Raw genomic sequence first — 19,041 nt, forward strand, 5'->3', positions numbered from 1 at the left:
AGCCCCCTCCTGTTCAGCAAACCTGGCTCCCCACTGCCGCAGAGCCTGACCACTGCCTGGCATCCCCTGCCCACCGTTTTTTCCCAACCTTGGAAGCTGTGGCTCCACAGTCGCCTCCTTAGATCCCAGTCTGCCCCAGGTCAGAACAGCTGGTATCGGAAAACTATGGGATCGGGGAGAACACATAAAAATAGTTCTGCGCCTCCACTGGAGGGTGGCCAAGCAGGACCACAGCTCTCCAGAAAAAGGAATACAATAGGGCAAGTTCCCTCCAAGTTCCCTGGGTCTCTCTCTGAAATATTTTCAAACATTTATTAAGGAAAAGAACACCCTGATGAGAGTGGTAGCATTTCTGGGTCGGGGACAAGGGACCGAGCTCGGGGATGCTGAGACAGCTGGGGATTGTGGGACAAACAGAAAACCCAGACTCTGTCCTAGAAATGCCCTCAGGGCCTTGGCTGAATCACAGGCTGTGTGGTTTCAAGACTGAGACCCTTGCAGCGGACAGGCGCTGGGAGGCCTGCTGCCCAAGAGAGCTCAGAGGTCACATGCCACCAAGATGATGGCAGCACTCTGGCCCAAGAAAGGAGAACAGCTTCAGTGAAGGCTCTGCACACTGAGCTGAAGCCCCTGAAAGGCCCCGACCTAGAGAGAAGGCCACACTTTGGGAGTCACAGCAAGCCCTGGGGTTAGACGGCCTGCTGATCAGCCGACAACCTGCCAAACGTCCAGTGGACAGCCAGAACAGAACCCCTTGGCCCTCTTAGAGGATGATGGTCATCAGCAATCTCCACAACCCCTCAGAGTCAAGCAAAAAAGTTCTTTCAATTACTAGACAGGTAAAGAAGCAGGTAAATGTTCACCAAGAAGTAAAACCACCAATAGAAGCAAGCAAAGAGATGGTTTAGATACTGGAGTCAGCACATAAGAAAGACCTGAAAAATAACTATGAGCTCACTTATCATATGAAAAGGTAGACAAAATGAATAAAAACATGGAGTGTGTCAATAGACAACCAGAATCTTAAAAAAAAAAAAAAAGAAGAAAATGGATTCTCTAGGCCTATGAAATACAATCACTGAAATTAGGACCTCATTGGGTGGATTAACAAAACCTGACACAACAGAACATAGGATTGGCAAACTAGAGGACGAGTCAATAGAAATGCAACCTGAAGGACAAAGAGGAAAAAAAGAACCGTTTTCAAAAGATGTGGGATTCAGACAAAAACCCGAGATATCTAGGAGGAAAGAGAAAAATAAAGCAGAATAAAATATTTGAAGAAATAACAAGTAAGAATTTTTCAAGTTTGATAAAAGTCATGAATATTCAACTTCAAAAATCTCAGAAAAACCAACCAGGATCAACACAAATACCCCCTTACCCAGACACGTCCAGTCAAGCTGCCCACAAAACAAACCCACAGACAAAAAGGAAATGTGAAAAGTAGCCAGAAAGGAAGCAACACATGTCTTTCAGGGTGAAAATGGTCACTGTAACAGATCCCTGGAGAGGAACTCGGGAGGCAGGAGACAGTGGAACGAGACCTTTAAGGTTACAAAGGAAGGGAGAATGCAGGCCGCCTACAACCCCGCGTTTTAAATTGGGTGGTGAAAAAAATTGCTTTCATAAAAAGAATTATGAAGAGTCAATCACCAGGAAGCCCTCAGCAAGCTCTTAAGGAAACCAGACCCAGGTGAGGAGGAGTGAGAAACAGCACAGCTGGAAAGACAGGAGGGCAACACGATCCATGACCACTAACAGCTGCGAGGGGACAGGTGTGCCACACACGGGAGTGGGACCCAAATAAAGGTTCTGCATAATCCGAGATGTGGCGAAAATACAAATTTAAGAAATATTTAGGTGATCAACAGATACATTTGGAATTTCTTGGGTGATCACTAAAAAGAATGAACTAGAATGCATGATACCGCAAGCTACTGAGAGGAAAGGGGATAATCAATAATAATTTAAAAAGAGACTAACACCAAAAGCAAAGTCCTGAAAGAAAGAATAAAAGGAAACAGAGTAGATGAGACAAATAGAAAAAATAGCAAATAAATTTTAAACATCACAATATGGAGGTGAAAAACAACATAACTGAAGGAAGGAATACACAAACACACACTCGGACTTGGAGATCTTGAAATGCATCTTGGTAAGTGACAAAGAGAACAGACCACACACTAGTGAAGATGAGAAGATGCAGTCATCCCGGCCTAGTTAGTACCACTAACTAGTACTCGCCAGTTGCAGGGTATCCATTGCTTATGAGGGCATGTGGGATATTCAGCAAAATAGACCATACCCTGTGCATAAAACAAGTTAAATACGTTTCAAAAAAAGTAAAGTAATACAGTACATGCTTTCTGATAACCATGAAGTAAAACTAGAACTCAGTAACAAAAAAAGCCAATAACTCCCCCAGAAACCTGGAAATTAAGTCACATGTTTCTGAATAAACCCTGGGTCAAAGAGATCACAATAGATATTAGAAGCTACATTACTTTGAACTGAACAGACACAGTCAAAATCAGTGGGAGGGGGCTGGGGTTGTGGCTCAGCGGTAGAGCGCTCACCTAGCACATGCGAGGCCCTGGGTTCCATCCTCAGCACCACATAAAAATAAATAAATAAAATAAAGGCACTGTGTCTAACTATACCTGAAAAATAAATATTAAAAAAAAATCATCGGGTTGCTTAGAAAAAATTAGGTCTTTAAATGCATCGATTACAAAAAATAAAAAAAGAGTTGAAAAATCAATGATCTGAGCTTTCTACACAAGAAGCAAGAAAAAGAAGAGCAAATTAAAGAAAAGGAAGATGTAAGAAGAAGCCAGTGAAGTAAAACACAAGCAAACCATAAAGAAAATCAGTAAAACCAGAAGTTGGTTTTCTGAAATGGGATAAATGGTAGGTGGGGGAGAGGAGAGGGGCAGGAGGAGAAGGAGACGGAAGAGGAAGGAAGGGCACCTGAGGGTGGAGAGGAGAGACTGAATGAGAAGGCCGAGTGGACACGGGCTCAGCACTGACGGTCCCACAGGCAGGACCAGCACACAGGGGCATGGGGGGTTCTTCCTGGGAGTCCTGCAGGGGAGCTCCTCGGGGCCCATGGAGGGCAGGCTGAAGTCTTACCGTAGGACACACGGAGATCTGGAGCCAGCCTCCTGGGAGAGTCCCAGCTCCACCCTCACCCGCTGGGTGACCTTGGGCAAGACCCTTCACTTCTCTGTGCCTGTGTTTAGTCACCTGTTGGACGGGACTGGTGATGGCACCTCCCCCCAGGATGCTGGAGGAATACCTGGGTCTGCAGGGGGCCCTGGAGCCAGCCAGCACCAGGGAGGCCAGCAGGTCCACTTACCTGGGGGCCGCTGCGCCAGGTCCTCAGAGCGTGCCCTTGGTGGGAACACCATGGCCTTTTCTCCTCTCCCTCCAGACGTGCTGCTTCCCCTCCTGCTCCGCCCCTTCCTCGCAAGACACGGAGGACATCAGCATTTCTCCAGACCAGTGATGGAGCGGTAGAACCAGTGCCACATCTGGGATCCTGCAGGTCCGAGGCAGGGCCCGTCTGCCCTCCAGGGACGCCCACTGCCTCCTCCAAGGGTGGCCCGCAGGGGCTTGTGACCTGCCGCCCCGAGAGTGGAGTCACCTGCACCCCTCTGTCCATGGTGCACACCTTGTCCACCGCCACCTTGGTGCTTTCCTGGGGTTGCTGACGGCCTCCCAACGAGCGCGCCCTGTCCCCACGGGTCTGCAAGGCCACTTCCTGCTCCAGGGCTCGGACCCTGCGAAGAAGGTGCTCGTTCTCCCCCTGGGAGGCCGGGACCATGCCTTCCACCCCCAGCCCCACACCCCTTACCAGCTCTTTATAGCTGACCCCAAGCTCCGAAATCAGTGCCTTGAGCTCCCTCTTTTCCAGGGCGACGTGCTCCCTGGGGCCACGGGATTCCCTAGCGCTCTGGGACATGGCCCTCCGGAGTTGGCCTAGATCCCTTTTCAGTTTGTCGTTTTCCTCCTCGAGCTCCGAGATCTTGCCGTAACTCTGCGCATTGCACTCTTCCAGGTCGGAAATGGCCTGCGCGTACTGGCCCAGCTCCCTCCTGAGCTGGGCCAGGTCTCCCTCCAGCGCCCGGTTGGCCTGCTGGAGGCCGCACACCCGGGCTGCGCGTCGTGGGCCCTCTGCCTCGAGATGGCAAGCTTTATGACAGCATCCCTCTTGGTCTTCCGGAGGTGCAGCCCTGTCACATAAGACCTGGCTCCTCTCGTTCTTCAGTGAGGAAAGAAGCTGACGGAACGTGGCCCTGGCCCTCTCGAGGGTGTGCCAGGGTGTGGAGAGCGCGTTCCCGTGGAGCTCTGCAGGGTCCAGGCTGGCTTCCTCCTGATCAGGGGACGTCCCTGTAACAGCTCTGCTGGTGTCCCTTGCCACAGTCTGTTCGAGGCTGGTGGCCTCTCCGCTCTCCTCACCTCTGCTCTGCCTCCTTTGAGCAAAGCTCCAGTTCTTTCCCACCACAAGGGCCATCTCCCGCTGGTGACCCCGGCTGCCAAGTTTCAGGGTGTTCAGTTGCTGGAAACAGGCCTCCACGTCCTGCTCAAGTGCATCTATTTGGAGAGAATATCTATCCTGTCCTTTGCTCAGAGCCCGAGGGGGACCAGTGTCTTCACCCAGAACAGCCAGTCTGGGAGACTGCGGCAAGCCACACCCTGCCACCGAGGAAAGTGTCTCCTTGCCCTGGCAATGCCTGCAGTCCAGCTCCTGGGGCACAGGCCCATTCCCCAGACTGGAGGCTTCTCGACGGAGCCCCTTCTCCTCCTCCTCTTCTTGTCCCCCAACCCCAGGGCTTCCCTCTGGGGAACGCAGAGCACTTCCACACCCCGGTCGGCTGTCCTGTTTGCCTGGAACCCGCCTCTCGAGGGCTTTGCTCCTCCCTGCAGGGAGCTGACCACCAGCTGGCCATGAAGCGCTAGTCCCGGGAGCCTCTTCCTCTGGTGACAGTCCTCCCAGGAGGCCCTGGCCACAGCCTCCCACCTTCTGCCTCCTGCTCAGGGGTTCAGGCTCCTCTGGGGAGTCCTCCCCCTGCAGAGGAGGCGCTGCACACTCCTGCCAGAGCCAAGGGCAGTAGGCAGTGGCCTGTGTCTCCAAAGACACACTCTGGTCCCCCACGCCCCCTGGAGAGCAGACCCCACTCCCCACACTCAGGTCCTCACAGCTTTCCTGACCTGGCTGGCATCTGCTACCAAGCTCTCCCTCGATCCTGCCTGAGCTCCTCGCCTCCCCGCGCCCAGCTCCCCCTGCTGGGGTCCCTCCTCCCCTGTTCCAAGTGTCTTTTCTGCAGCTGGACCCGTCCGTGGGACATGGGTGATCTGAAGTGCATGGAAACCCCTGGCGGGGTGAGGCGTCGGGACTTCTTGTCTGGTGACAACACCAGCTGGGATGTGCCGCAGCACTGGGGGCAGGGGTGGACCTGGTGTCCAGCACTTCTTGGAGCTCCTCTGGGGGAGCTTCCTGGGACAGCAGTGGCAGCAGGAGCCCAGGGGCCCCAGCCAGCCCCCGGAGCGGAAGCGTGGATGTCTGCACCTGGAGAAAGGGCTCCTGGGCTTGGGCGGCTCTGAGACCCTCTGAAACCCAGGCCAGGTCCAGGGCGATGAGTGACCCGTCCATGTGCTGCGCTGGGGAAGAACCACACACCAGGAGAAGAGTCTGTCCATCCAGGCTGGGCTCCGCCAGAGGAGGCTGTGGATGGAAAGAGCCATCAGCGTGGAGCCGACCTCACCTGACGGTCTCGGTGCCACCTCCCCCGCCACACATGCTTCTGGCTCTTCTCCATATGGCCAGAAGGACACCAGGGCCCTCAAGCTGGCCGCCGCAGGGAGAGCAGTCCTCTCCTGCCCAGGACCTGGGACGAATGTCTTAGCTTGAGGCTTCTCTAAGGTAATGATGTTGCCCAGGCCACAGGGAAGGGGGGGATCAGAGAGGGGACTCCAGCCAGGGAGTCAGAGGTGGCCTGTGGAAAGTCACGGCAAGACTGAGACCTGCAGTGACTGGCCACAGCCTCAGGGCAGGTGGGTGCTGACCTCAGGGGCTGGGTGGGGCGGGCTGTGGCAGAGGAGACTGGAGCTCTGGCTGGGCACTGGGGCTGTTTCCCAGGTGCCGAGGGGATGGGGTTCCATGAGGTACAACTCTCTGTGTGGCCAAGGGCCCAGGTCCACCTGGGGCTCCCCTTCCTCCCGTTCCCCAGCCAGGTCCCAGGACAAGGTAGTCCATCCCCTCAGGTCTCCCTCTCAACATCTCCAGAACGTTCCTCCACACACGGAGCTTCCTCACCCCCTCAGCTACCGCAGGTGGCCACCCTACGGGGCACGCGCCAAGCCTGGGGCCTCACCTGTTCACGGGCAGACCCTGTGCGGCCCTCCGACAGCTCGCCCGCTCTCTCGGGGCCTGGCCCAGCTCCAGCGCAGATGCAGGTGCCGGGTCCCTCCAAGGGCTGGCCTGGGAGCAACACGGCCCTGGTTGGAAAGACCCCTAGCAGCTTCCCCTGATTGTCCCCAGCCACCACACCACCCACTGCCAGGAGAAGACAGAGATCCTCCCCAGGGCTGGAGCATATGATGGCTCCTGGGGTGGCCTGGTGGTCCCTACCCCCTCTGTCAAGGGAGGAGGCTGAGGCTCAGAGAGGCCAGATGACCAGCAGCTGCTGAGCAGAGGAAACTGGGCTCCAGGCCATACACCCCGCCTTGGGCCACAGACACAGCACTCACGCCCTGGGCAGAGTCCGAGCCTCCCACCCTGGCATCCTTGTCTGTCAAGAGGGCCATAGATACCGCCTGCCCAGCCCTGCACGGCCGTCACGAGGACAGAGGGACAAACACAGGCGGGCCAGCTGGGACCTGGGTTCACTTGGCAGCTCTGTGTCCTGGACCAAGGGGGTGGCACCCCCACCATGGAGGGAGCAGGCGATGCCCCCTGAGCTGCGCTTGGCCCTGAGGGGCTCTGATGGAACCGTGAACACGGCCTAGTGGCAGGGAACGTGCAAGTCACGCCTGGGCCTGTCGTAAGAAGCACGGCTCACTTGAGGGACAGATGAGGGACAGGGTTCCAAGGTAGCAGCTGCCAGCCCAGCCAGGTGTGAGCCTCACTCCTCACACCCGACCTGCCACCTGTGGGGACAGGCAGCAGCTCCCGGTCACCACAGGGCTTGTGTGAAGACAAGGCCCTGCAGCCACCCTGCTGACGTGACAGGGCCCCTGGCTGCCACCCTTCCAGGGTTGAGAGCATGAGTCTAACTGCCCAGATGTGGCAAAGTCAAAGATGCCTCACGGGCACTGCAGACTCTGGTCCGACTTTCCCCGGCTGTGTGACACTGAGCAAGTGGCACTGCCTCTCTGAGCCTCAGCTCCTGTCAGTAGAGGGGGAGGCCACCCACCCCCGTATCTGTGCACTGAGGGGCTGACCCTGTGCTGAGGGTGGTTCAGGCGCCCCCCCCCCACGCACCGCAGCACCCACAAACCTGCGGAGGCCTGACGTCCCTGGGCACCGTCGAGCCGGCCTGGGCTGCAGGGACCCAGTGCCCCCTCCCTGGGCTGGCATGGCGAGTCATCCTGAGCACGGCCCAGGCCACCCTGGAGGAAGGCAAAGGATTCAGGATAGCAGGTGCCCTGGCGGGAGGGTGCCCTGCTCCCCTTTGCAGACCCGGGCGCCAGGCCCACCAGGCCCCGCTGCTCCAGTTGGCACCTGGGCTCTTGCCATAGATAACAGGGATGGCATTCTGTCCTCAGAGGAGTCTGTCTGTCCAGGCAAGATGCCTCTGGGCTCCATGAAGGGACCCAAGTGTCCCAGCCCTCCTTCCTCTGCGGTTCTGGCCATGTCCCACCGAGGGAGGCCCAGAGGTTCTGCACGATCCTGCTCTTCAACTGTCAAGTTAGGAGGCCAAGCAGGTCCCAGGACCACCCAGGGACACTGGTCTGGACCTCCCTCAGCCTGCACACGGCAGGTGCAGGCAGAACACACAGGAAGGCGGGCAGCCGGGACCCACTAGCTCGCGGTCAAGTCCGCAGTGTGTAGGTTCTGACAGGCGCCGGGTCTGCTCAAAGCCAGGGGGAAACAGAAGGGAACAAATGCCCTGTCCCCTCCTCACCTGTCCCCAGATGGGAACAACTGCCTTAGAGGGCCCCTGCCAGGTCCTCTGGCTGTCCTCTGGCTTCCCTCCTCGCTTCTCACAGCCACCAGGGAGACCCTCTGGGCACCCCCTGCCCTGCAAGCCTACAGAATCCGCCCTGTGCTGACAGAGAGCGCCGGAGGTCCCCAGGGCTGTCACGGCTGTCCTGGTCACCCATGTCCTGTGGGTCCCCTGCCCTCTGCACCCTGGCCCTTCTCAGAGCAGCCTCCTGGCCTGCCCGGCGGGGCCTCACTCTCCCCTGGTTTGCAGCTCTGTTGGCATGGCCGGCCTGCCGCCTGCTGGGCAAACCTGCCCTGTCCCGCTCAGTTCTGCCTTCCTGTCCCACCCAGCTTCTGAGCCCTGGGGCTGACAAGGACACTGGGTCTCCAGCCCACTGGTCTCCTCCCCCGCACTGCGAGAAGCCCCTGCGTGGCCTCCCGCCCACCCCGCGCCGGCCCACCTGTGCTCCAGCAGAGGCTGAGGGTTAGAGGTCAGGGCTGGGGCCGAGCGGGACCCAGGGGCTCTGGCAGGCCTGCCACTCTGAATCCTCCCCTCCTCTGCAAACTGGCTTTGTGACAGGTCTGCCTGGGCGCACCCATGCCACATGAGACAGCAGTAAATAAGGGACTCGGTGGGAAGGGGCTCAGCCTCTCCTAAACTTCCAGCCAGACCCTCAATGAGGCTTCCTCTGGCCTCCCTTCCCTCCCCAAACTGAAGCCCCTGTGACCCTCCTTATGGCCTCTTCCTTGCTCCAGCCTGTGACGCTTATTCATCTGGGTCACAGGATGCTCAGGCCCATTTCTGCTAAAAACCCAGGGACCTTGACCCTGGCCACGTCGTGGCATGTCCCGAGGACTCTCAGCAGAACCAACCGGAATCTCGATCCCAACCGTGAAAACCAGTACCGCAAGCCAGACCGGGGGTACTAGCCTGTGTCCCCATGGGTGGGCCTGCAACTGTCCCCTCACCGCCTGTGTCAATATTTAATTTTTAGTTGTAGGTGGACACAATGCCTTTATTTATCTTTACGCTGAGGATGGAGCCCAGGGCCTCGCACTCCACTGCCGAGCCCCAGCCCCAGCCCATCCCCCACTGTCTCTATCCACTGGGCTCCCACTTGAATTGAATGCTCTTATGCAAACCGTAAGCCATCATTAAGAGAGAGAACGCAGGAAAGAAAGTGGATGAGAATCAGGAGAGAGAGAAGGGTCGGGGTGGAGAAAGGAAGAGGCAAACTCCAAGTGAGAAGGAGGAGGAGAGGGGCTGAAGGGAAGGAGGGAGTCAGAGGTCACAGGTCCCATCTCAAGAAGGTGGACATTGTGCTCACGGCCAATCCTGCTTGGATTGTGCTACAATACCAGGTGGCTCCAGTTCAATGCAACAAATGCTCACTGACCACCAGCTGCCAGGCAGGCCATGTTTTAGAGCTGGGGACACAGCAGGGATAAATGCACACATATCCCTCCCCTGGGGGACCATCCAGAGGGTCAGAAGAGTACACACTGAAGTTATCCACTGTCTAGCTTACCCCCTTCATTTCATAAATGATGAAGTCAACACACAGAGAGGGAGAGCAACCTGTCCAAGATCAAACAGCAAGTCAGTGGGAGAGAAAGCAGAGCTTGCCCCTGGTCTTTCCTCTCCTGCACTGCACTGCTCAACCTGTCAGCCTTCCCACTTTCAACACAGAGGGAACACTTGCCTGTAACTTTATCTTATTTTATCCTTAATATGAAATTTTTTGAAAGATAAGCAAAAAGAAGAAACCAAGGAACACAAAGATATCTGGACACAAACATTCATGTGTTGGAAGGCACCCTTCCAGACACTAGGTGGAGACATTCCCTATGCACAGACAGCTTAAAATTCTATTTATTCAAAATATAATTTTTGGGTTTCTGCATTTTTCATCAAAAGTCCCAGAAGGATAGTTTCTCCCCGAGTTCCAGGGTGGTCCTGGGTGGCTTCCCTGAGACTCTGCTGTCCGGCCTGCCTGGCATTACCCAGCAGCTCCATCTAGGCTGTCCCCACTTTTTGCCACCTACAAACACGCTGGGAAGGACATCACTATAGCCTCTCCTCACGCCCTCTGCGCCCCCTCTGCAGACAGGCTTGTGAGTCGGGAGTGCGAGCCTCGGGCACAGGTGTGGAGTGCTCCTTGATTGATAGCCTTCCCAAGAGGCTCTGCCCATCTGTGCCCGAAGTGGCTCAGGCCCTGTGCAGCAGCAGGTGCCTTTGACATTTGGCAAATGCATAGAAGAAAATGGAGTCTCAAGGTTTTGCTTATTTGCATTTATTTTTAAAACAGTAACAATTCTCGTGAGCTCACTGTCCATTACCTCCTTTCATGTGGTTTGCAAACGGTGGCTTCGCTGTCTCCGACTGTTGGCGCGGCCTCTTGGAGCCCTTGCCTGCTGCTCCAGTGAGTGGCAAGTGGTGGATGCCTCCTGCCCAGGTGCAAGCAGCTGCCTGCCATTCCCAGACCGTGAAAAGACGGGTGTGGCGGCTGCCACTAGGGGTCGCTCTACACACAGCGCAGAGGCGGAGAGACAGGAGGGAGCACAGGAGCGCAGGGACCAGATGTGCTCTCACCTCCAGGATGACAGCGGACAACTGGGCATTTTAAAGAGGCTGATTTTGCATCTCTGCAGAGCCTCTCTGTGACCCGCGGGCCTGCACTGCCCTGGCCATCCTTGGCTGCAGCAGCCTGGCCACACAAATGCTCACACTGGCGTGTACATCTGCCGCCCCATGTTGTTTTTGAAGAGCAGGTCCCTGATCAGCTCAGCTCCAGCCCCCGTGCCTGGAACTGTGCTAGGACATGACAGTGTTCCCAGGAAAAGCTCCAACAGCCCCTCCAGCGTCACTTGCTTTTAACTAACTTAAAAGTTGCTAATCTGAGAAGTCACACAGCTGGACAATCCATTGTCTCCCATTAGCTTGCTGTAGAGGACACCTCTGTCACCTCTGCAGTGGAGGCCATGGGTTACTCTTCAGGGACCTGAGGCCATTGTCACCCAAATATAGACTCTTCACTTGGGCCCACAGACGTCCAACAGGGTGACCGGAACAAGAGGAAGTTGGTTGGCGCCTCTGTCTTCAGGTTGTGTTCGTCTCCGTGGTGTCCCGAACCTTGGGGACAGATTCTGCTCAGTTCTGCATGGGACATATGATCACTGGAGAGATGTTGTCTGGAACCATGATCCAGGGTTACCTTGACCTGGACAGATTTGCCCAGGCTCTCTCTCCCCGTTCGAGGACAAGGACAACCGCCAGGCACCGCCAGCAGAAATACTAGACCATGAAAGGAGGGAAAGAAGGTGGCCCTGAGTCCCTGGACGACTGCTGCCCAGCTCCAGAAAAGACATGGCCCTCCTCCCCTTTACTAGCCGACCTAGCTCCCACTCTCGTTGGTCCCATGTCTGTCCCCTCTGAGAGCAGAGTGCCCACCTCTCCAGCCCTGGGCCACCAGCCCAGCCTCCCTCTCCCCACATCCTGTCTGTGGCATGGGGTTTCCCACGAGGTGAGCCAGACCTGGGTTGTGTGACAGTAGCTGCCGCCATGTCCTCACAAGCAAGCATTCATACACACTTACAGGTAGGCCGCACTCTCCTGGCCAGGTCCCTTCACCTGGGACCCTGAACAGAAGCTCCCTCTCCAGGCTCCTCCCAAGACTGGGAATGTCCTTGAAGTAGTCCATTCTTTGGGGGACCTGGGCTCCAAGCAACACGCTGGAAAAATTTTAACTGTGTGACACCTGGAAAATCAGGGACTCCTCTAGATTATGGGTTGGGGACAGGGACACTAATGCCTGCCCCAGCTGCCTGACAGCACCCAAGGGCTCCTTTTCAGGAAAGTGCTTTGTACATATGAAGCAAACAGCACGCTCTCCTAATGACTGCTTTCCCGATAACTCACTCCGGGGCTCCCTGAGCACGTCCAACAACAGACAGGGGCAAGGGCTGCGTCCCTTTCAGATCCTGCTTCTTCCAGTTCCTCAGCAAGCGACTTTATCTCCTGCCTCGGTTTCCTCGTCTGCACAACGAGGCCCCTTGCTTTCCAGTTTCTATGTGTGACTTCCCAGCGTTGCCACTCGGCGGGAAGGTTCCCCCCAGGCAGTGAAGCGAACACTCCCCCATTGCTCACTTGTAGAGTCGCTGGTTCAGCAAGCCTTTCACATGTGGCCAGGACCTGGGATCCAGAGCTGAATGACCACTCTGTGGAGATGGGGACAGGCAGGTCAGCAGTGGGAACAGAAGGTCGAGGGGCCATAAGATGGTCCCACTGTGCCGACCCCCACGTGCTTTCAATTCGCCTGCAGTCCTGCCTGGCTTAAGTGCACGGACACACCACACCCCCAGCAGACTCCCCGTCATCTGCAGGAGAAAAGCAGGTCTGAACTGATCATGGGAAGACCCCAAGCTGCCCTCACACAGACCCGTCCCAGAACTCAGGGAGCTAAAGAGTGTTATGGTTTGGAGGTGAGGTGTCCTCCAAAAGCTCAGGTGTGAGACAATGAAAGAAGGTTCAAAGGAGAAAAAAAAAAATGATGGGTTACGAGAGTCTTAAACCAATCGGCACTTAATCGAGTGGTAACTGAAGGCAGGTGGGGTGTGGCTGGAGGAGGTGGGTCATTGTGGGTGTGGCTTTGGGGCATGTATTTGGTATCTCCCCAGTGGATCTCTCTCTCTGCCCTCTGATCACCATGTGAGCCACTTCCCTCTGCCACACTCTTCTGCCGTGATGTCCAGTCTCCCCTGAGCCCTGAGGAGTGGAGCCTACTGTCCATGGACTGAGACCTCTGACGCTGTGAGCCCACTAATAAACGCTTCCTCCTCTACAGTTGCTCTGGAGGGTCTTTCAGTCACAGCAGCAAGAAAGCTGAGTAAACCAAGGGTAATGGCCAACATAACCCTGTAAGAAAGGTTTCAATTACAACCGGTCAGCATGGGCCAAAGCGACCTAGAGAGGTCATGGCAGTGGGCACTTGAAAGTCTGATGTCATTGATGTCAGTCAAGAGTCAGGAGGTGGACCTGGGCAGGTCTCTCTGGAAACTTCCCTGGGACCCCAATAAAGGAGGCACCCCTGCTGTCCCTCTCCTCTCTGAGAGGACCCACTGTCTCCCTTGAGAGTGTCCCCTTTTCCCCTTTCCCAACCCTTCTAATAAGCTCATGCCTGCTACTCTGAGTGACACGTCTGAGATCTTTCTGTCCTCGAGGTAATCAGGACCAAGAGGTGAGATGACTTGTCACCCCAAGGCCGGAAGGCTACAGGACCCAGCCTGGGTCCACTTGGCCTCTGCCAACAGAGCCCCACCAGGCAGAGGCACTTGGGACCTGTCATCACCTGGCTGTAGCAAGAAGTTGGCCACCTCAGGCTGTGTCCTCTCATCAGCAAGGGACATGAGAGCCACCTCCTCCAGAAGTGAGACAAGCACTCCAGGAAACGTCACTGAAGCCATGACAAAACAGATCAACACAGACAGCCAGGCGAGCCCTGGGCCAACTGGAACTCTCCTGCTGTCATTTGTCATGGGCCACTGTTTTGGAGAGCTAGACTTTGGAATCCTGGATGGCCCAACCACTTCTGATGCTGAACGTGACCCACCTCTCACTCTGCCTGTGCCCATCTTCAAAGGACTCTCTGCCAACATCACAGGGAGACAGCCAGTGCCAACTGTGTCATCCAGCAGAAACCCACAGAGCAGACAGGTGGCCAAATGACACTCTGGTAAATAAGCCCAGAGAGGCCAGATCTGTTTTCAGCCACAGGACTGAGCAGGGCTGAGCCTCTTCCTTCCTCCTGCCTTGCTCTTAGTGATTATTCCTGGCCCCTTCCTGTGCCAGGTCGGAGCTCGCTCTGCGGACTAACAGGAACACAGGGCAGCGCCTGCCCTGGGAGAAAGGGTTTGGGGGCAAAGGAGCGCCCCGCCCAACCACCCACGCTGCTCAGTGGCTCACTTGGCAAATACCCTGGCACCCTGTCCAGCATGGCAGTGTGGGCATGAGGACCATGGGGGATAGAGAGGCACCTGGGTCAGAAGGAGGAGGGCAGGAAACCAGAGTCATCACCGGCCACACAGTGATGGAATAGCACTAGAGTGAAGTCCTATCCCTCTGCCTACGAAAGCGACCTTATTGGGTTTTGGGGTTTTGTTTTTTTGTTTTTGTTGGTACCAGGGATTGAACCCAAGGGTGCTTAACCACTGAGCCACATCCCCAGCCCTCTTTATACTTTATTTAGAGACAGGGCCTCACTGAGTTGCTTAGTGACTCATTGTTGCTGAGGCTGGCTTTGAACTCATGATCCTCCTGCCTCAGCCTCCCGAGCCGCTGGGATTACAGGTGTGCGCCACCAGATGTCATCAGGTTAAGGTGGAGTGACACTGGAGTAGGCTGGACCCTGACCTAACGGGGACTGTTCCTTAAGAGACATGAGAAGACAGACGCAGGGGGACGGGCTGTGGGAACACAGAGCAGAGCCTGCAGGGACGATCTGGGCTGAAGGGTGCCCACGTGCCCCCAGGAGAGAGGTCATGAGGAGCAGACTGTGTCCTGAGCCTTGGGAGGGAGCACAGCCCTGTTGCCACCCTGATTTGTCCAGAACTGCGAGCAGATGAAGGCCTGTTGCTCCAGCCACCTGAGGAGCTCTGTAATGGCAGCCCCTGGAAGCTGACACGCTGGGCCTTGCCGGTTTCCCAGGGGAGCCCAGTGACCTAATCCCCACCTGTAGCAGCAGCCCCACCCGGCAGGGGTGCCTCGCCTGCCCCGGGGCCCTCTGGGGCCTCTTGCTGGCCTCCTGGCCATGCTCTGCTGTCCCAGGCCTTCCTCCTGCTTCTCTTCCTCCCAGTGGTCTTGTAAGCCAGACCTGTAGCCAGAGCCACCCCCACCCGTGCGGAGGGCTGTTCTCAGTCACAGGAGCAGGAAAAGCTGCCCTGGGAAAAGCCCCCGTGGGGAGGCTGGTGGATGCGAAGGGAAAGGCAGGGACTGGAATTAAACCCAGGCCCTCGCCCCTCAGCCGAGTCAGTGTGGGCAGGACCTGTCTGTGAAGAGGGCCTGGGAACCCCTGCCTGGCAGAGGCACCTGAGGATGAAGTGAGGGACAGGTGGCCAGTACCCTCGCTGTCTGACCTCCCAGCTCCAACAACCAGGTGGCTCTTCCATGAAAGCCACAGCTGCTTTCTCTGTCCCTTCGTCCATGCACAGGCTGCTGTGATGTGGGAGCTGGTGGCCAGAGGCCCGTGCTCCCCAGGGCCTGTCACCTGCTCTTCCACCAGCCTCCAGCAGAAACCTCCTGTCAAGGAACAACCCTCGGGGAAAGCAAATAAAAGCCAAGAGTTCCGCAAGGTAGGCAGTCAGGTGGTCCCAGCCCACAGCCCGCAGGGGAACACCAGCCAGGCGGAGGCGGGCTGAGATGGCGTGGACGATGGGTGCCGAAACTGGACAGATCACTCGCTGTGTGCTGGGCACTCGGCTAAGAGCTTTCCCTGACCCTCCCGGATGCAACCTGAGCACCACTCCAGGGAATGTGGCATCTGACCCACTCACTAGGAGAACTGAGGCCAGGAAGCTTGGAAACTGGCCCCAGGAGCCACGGCTGCACTGAATCCCCACTGCCCCTCCTCTGGGGTTCCCACCTGCCTCAGGGGCATCCCTCAGGGGCATCTCGCTCACTGCAGTGCTTGATTTCCAGGGGCTCCCACCGGGCAGCCCTGCTCCCTCTGCTGTTCGGCTGGTGACAGGCTTTTGCAGTGCACACACAGGCCTGGCTGGCTGCACCTTAGGGGCAGCTCAGGGAATTTTCAAGAGACTCTGGACTTTGCACCCAGCTTCCAGTGCAGCCCCCTGGGGCATCAGGACATTCCAAAGAGAAAGTGTGGAACGTGGAGAAGATCATGCTGGCAAGGGGCTTGTGAGAGGATGGCAAGAACTGAGCCAGTCTAGCCAGTGAGGCTCTCTCAAGGCCCCTCGTGGACAAGCTCTGGCAGCAGCTGGAGTCTCGCTCTGGGCTGGCCCTGCTCCCTGCTGACCATGAGGCTTAGTTGCTGGAGCCTGTGGCCAAGTCACTTACCCACCCCAGGCCTATTTCTCCCTCTAGGTAGTGGGGGAAAGCCCCTGGCCCACAAAGCCCTGCTCAAGATTAAAGGAGAGACCCCCAAACGGACAAATCATGAACAGATACCTGCTAAGTATTCAGGTACCACTTTCTCTCAATGAACTACTTGGAAGAAACAGCAAGACACTGTGTACAGGATGAATGGAGGGAGGGGGAGTAAGGACATAAGCCAATGCCTAAGTCATGAAAATTACAGAAAGATTCTAAATGACAATTTCCATCTTTGCATGATTTATTTTCCAAACAGCCAGGTCCAATGTTAAATGCACACTTTTTCTTTCATCTGATAAGCATAACAGGGAAGAATGAGCAGGAAATGTACATGAGGGACAAGAGGAAGATGAAGTGCGGAGAAGGCAGACTATGACCGCAGACCACAGCATGACAAGTGATCTGGGCAAGGCACACGTCACCATCCAGAAGAAACGCAGAGAATTTCAGGTTCCCGTGAAGATACATTTGGTTTTTTAATGAGCAACCCTCCTAGAGCTAAGGTTGTGCACACTGACCCGCTGGAGAAGGGGGCCAGACCTTTTGAGGGAGCAGAGCTAAGGCTTCCTCCCCAGGGAGGCGGCTGGTGCAGGAGGAGCCATGCACTTTGAGCTCAGTCAGATTTGGATCCAATTCCAGTTCTATCCCTTAGTAGCTGCATGGCAACAGGTGAGACAGATGCTACTTCTCTGAGCCTGGGCTTCCTCATTCTCAGAACAAGGATCCTAAGATGTCCTGCCCCATTCTCCTCAGCAGGAAAGAAAGGAGTGCCTTTGAGAATGCCCAGCGGTTGTCGCAGCCCAGAAGGACATGGAAGGTATGTGTTCATTTTTCCGTCACTCAAATGAATAAATAAGTGTCCAGCCTGCCCTCCTGAGCTTAAGAAGCTTGCCCAAGGTTGCACAGGAGAACTGAAAAGTTCAGTCAGGAGAACTGAAAAGAGACCCAACCCCATGTGCTTTGTCCCGGGGCCTCCTGCTTGCTGTTGCTGGGGTCTGGGGGTCACAAAGACCAGCAAACCCGGACTCTGCCCTCGAGGAGCTCACAGTCTAGGAAGGGGAAAAGGAATGTTCATACAGAGCTGCCACCAGGAACCATTGTCACCTTGATTCTGGAATAAAAGAAGGAGGGGTGATTGGCTTGGGGGGAAGGGCTGGGTCAGAAGAGACTAAGAGCACATGAGAGTGACACAGTGCTACATGGCGGGGACCTCTTCGTGCACGGGGCCTCACACAGCACGGACCTATTAAATGCTGGAAGAATAGGTGAATGGATGGGGGAAGAGACCAAGAGGGGTGCAGAATGGCAGGCCACTGGCCTGGCAAGCAGCTGGATGAGTGGACAGATGGACAAGAAGGTGGCGAGAGAACATGGAAATGATGGTGCACGGTGGACACTCAGGGGGATGCTGCTGGGGCCTGAAGATGGTTTCACTCCAAAAGTCGAATGTTGAGATCACCACGTTGATGGATGGTGCTGGGAGGCAATTAGGTCACGGAGACCCCAGAGAGCCACACCCCTCCCACCATGTGAGGATGTGTGGAAGATGCCATCTCTGGACCAGGAACCTGACGCTGAAACTATGGCACCTGGACCTTGCTCTCCCCAGCCTCCAGAACTGAGGAGTCCTTGTTCTGGGTAACACCTATCAGCCACCTGCCCATGGTGTCTCCCCACAGCAGCTCAATGCATAAACCAGTGACTGGCCAGTGAGTGGGTGGGCAGCTGTGTGGATGGGTGGAAGGATAGCTAGGCAGAGGCAGGACAGTCGGGAAGATGGTGCAGGATGAATGACCACGGGGCAGAGTGGGTGGATGGTGACAGAGAAACAAGCAGGCACACAGGTGGGTGGTGAGGCAAAAGTGGTGATGGATGGGTGGGTGAGGTCTGTGGGTGGAGGCAAGTAAGTGAATGGAAAGAGTGAAGGATAGATGGACAGCCGGGCTGACTGGTTTGGACAGGTGTGTACAGTGGACACGGGGGAATGAATGGGTCAGTGCCTTGACCTAGTGCCTGCACGGGAAAGTCTGAGGAAATAGAACAATCAGTCCAGCCCTGCGTTGTGCCCACTTACCAGGCTACAGCCACCAGCGGGGGCCTGGGCTCCCAGCTCCTCCCGCAGGCTCTGGTTTTGCTGGGCGAGCTCCTCCACCTGGCCCTGCAGGCCAATCTCGGACAGCTGCAGCCCGTAGATGCAGCAGCGCAGCTCCTCCAGCTGCCCGCGGAGCACGCGCTCGGTGGCGCGCTGTTCCCGCAGCCGACGCACCGCCTCTTCCTGCTCACGCTCGCTGAGCTCTGCCCTCTGCTGCAGGGCGCACAGCTCCGCGGCTGCCTCCGGGGCTTCGCGGGGATTGGCAGGGACCTGCAGCCTGGGCTTGCCCGAGACTGGCGCGGGGGCCTCAGTGCCCCGCTGAGCCAGCAGGAGGCCCGCGGCGCGACAGAGGTGCCTCACATCCCTCTCCAACCGCTGCACCTGCGCCCGCAGGACGCGCTCCTGATCCCGCACCAGACCCAGTTGGCACCGCTGGATCCTCCGGCAATGCTCCAGGGCCACAGCCTGCAGCCCTAGCGCCTCATCCCTGCGCCGCAGCTGCCCCCTCAGCCTTCGCAGCTGCTGCCGCTGCCGCCAAGCCACACTCTCCTCTTGCCGGACCTATAAGTTGGCGATGATGAGGCGTCAGGAAGCCCCAAGATCACCATTGCTCACCCTTGATCCTGCCTGGGCAAGGATTTTCCATATTTTATGCACAATGAAGTGTTCTTCTTTTTTGTTTTCGCATTA

The 19,041-nt window shown here is 56.5% G+C and overlaps 1 protein-coding gene across 1 annotated transcript in view; it reads right to left on the reverse strand.

Moving 5' to 3' along the window:
- C10H4orf50 (chromosome 10 C4orf50 homolog) overlaps positions 1-19,041 on the reverse strand; it is a 71,614-nt gene that overhangs the window by 45,612 nt on the left and 6,961 nt on the right. Inside the window, exons 3-6 of the mRNA XM_077803142.1 lie at positions 18,334-18,912; positions 6,896-7,010; positions 6,381-6,562; positions 3,362-5,098 (exon numbers count right to left, since the gene is read on the reverse strand). Coding sequence (XP_077659268.1) covers positions 3,362-5,098; positions 6,381-6,562; positions 6,896-7,010; positions 18,334-18,912 — 2,613 coding nt within the window. The remainder of the gene's footprint in view (positions 1-3,361; positions 5,099-6,380; positions 6,563-6,895; positions 7,011-18,333; positions 18,913-19,041) is intronic.

The sequence above is a fragment of the Urocitellus parryii genome, chromosome 10 (assembly GCF_045843805.1).
Source record: "Urocitellus parryii isolate mUroPar1 chromosome 10, mUroPar1.hap1, whole genome shotgun sequence".
NCBI lineage: Eukaryota > Metazoa > Chordata > Mammalia > Rodentia > Sciuridae > Urocitellus > Urocitellus parryii.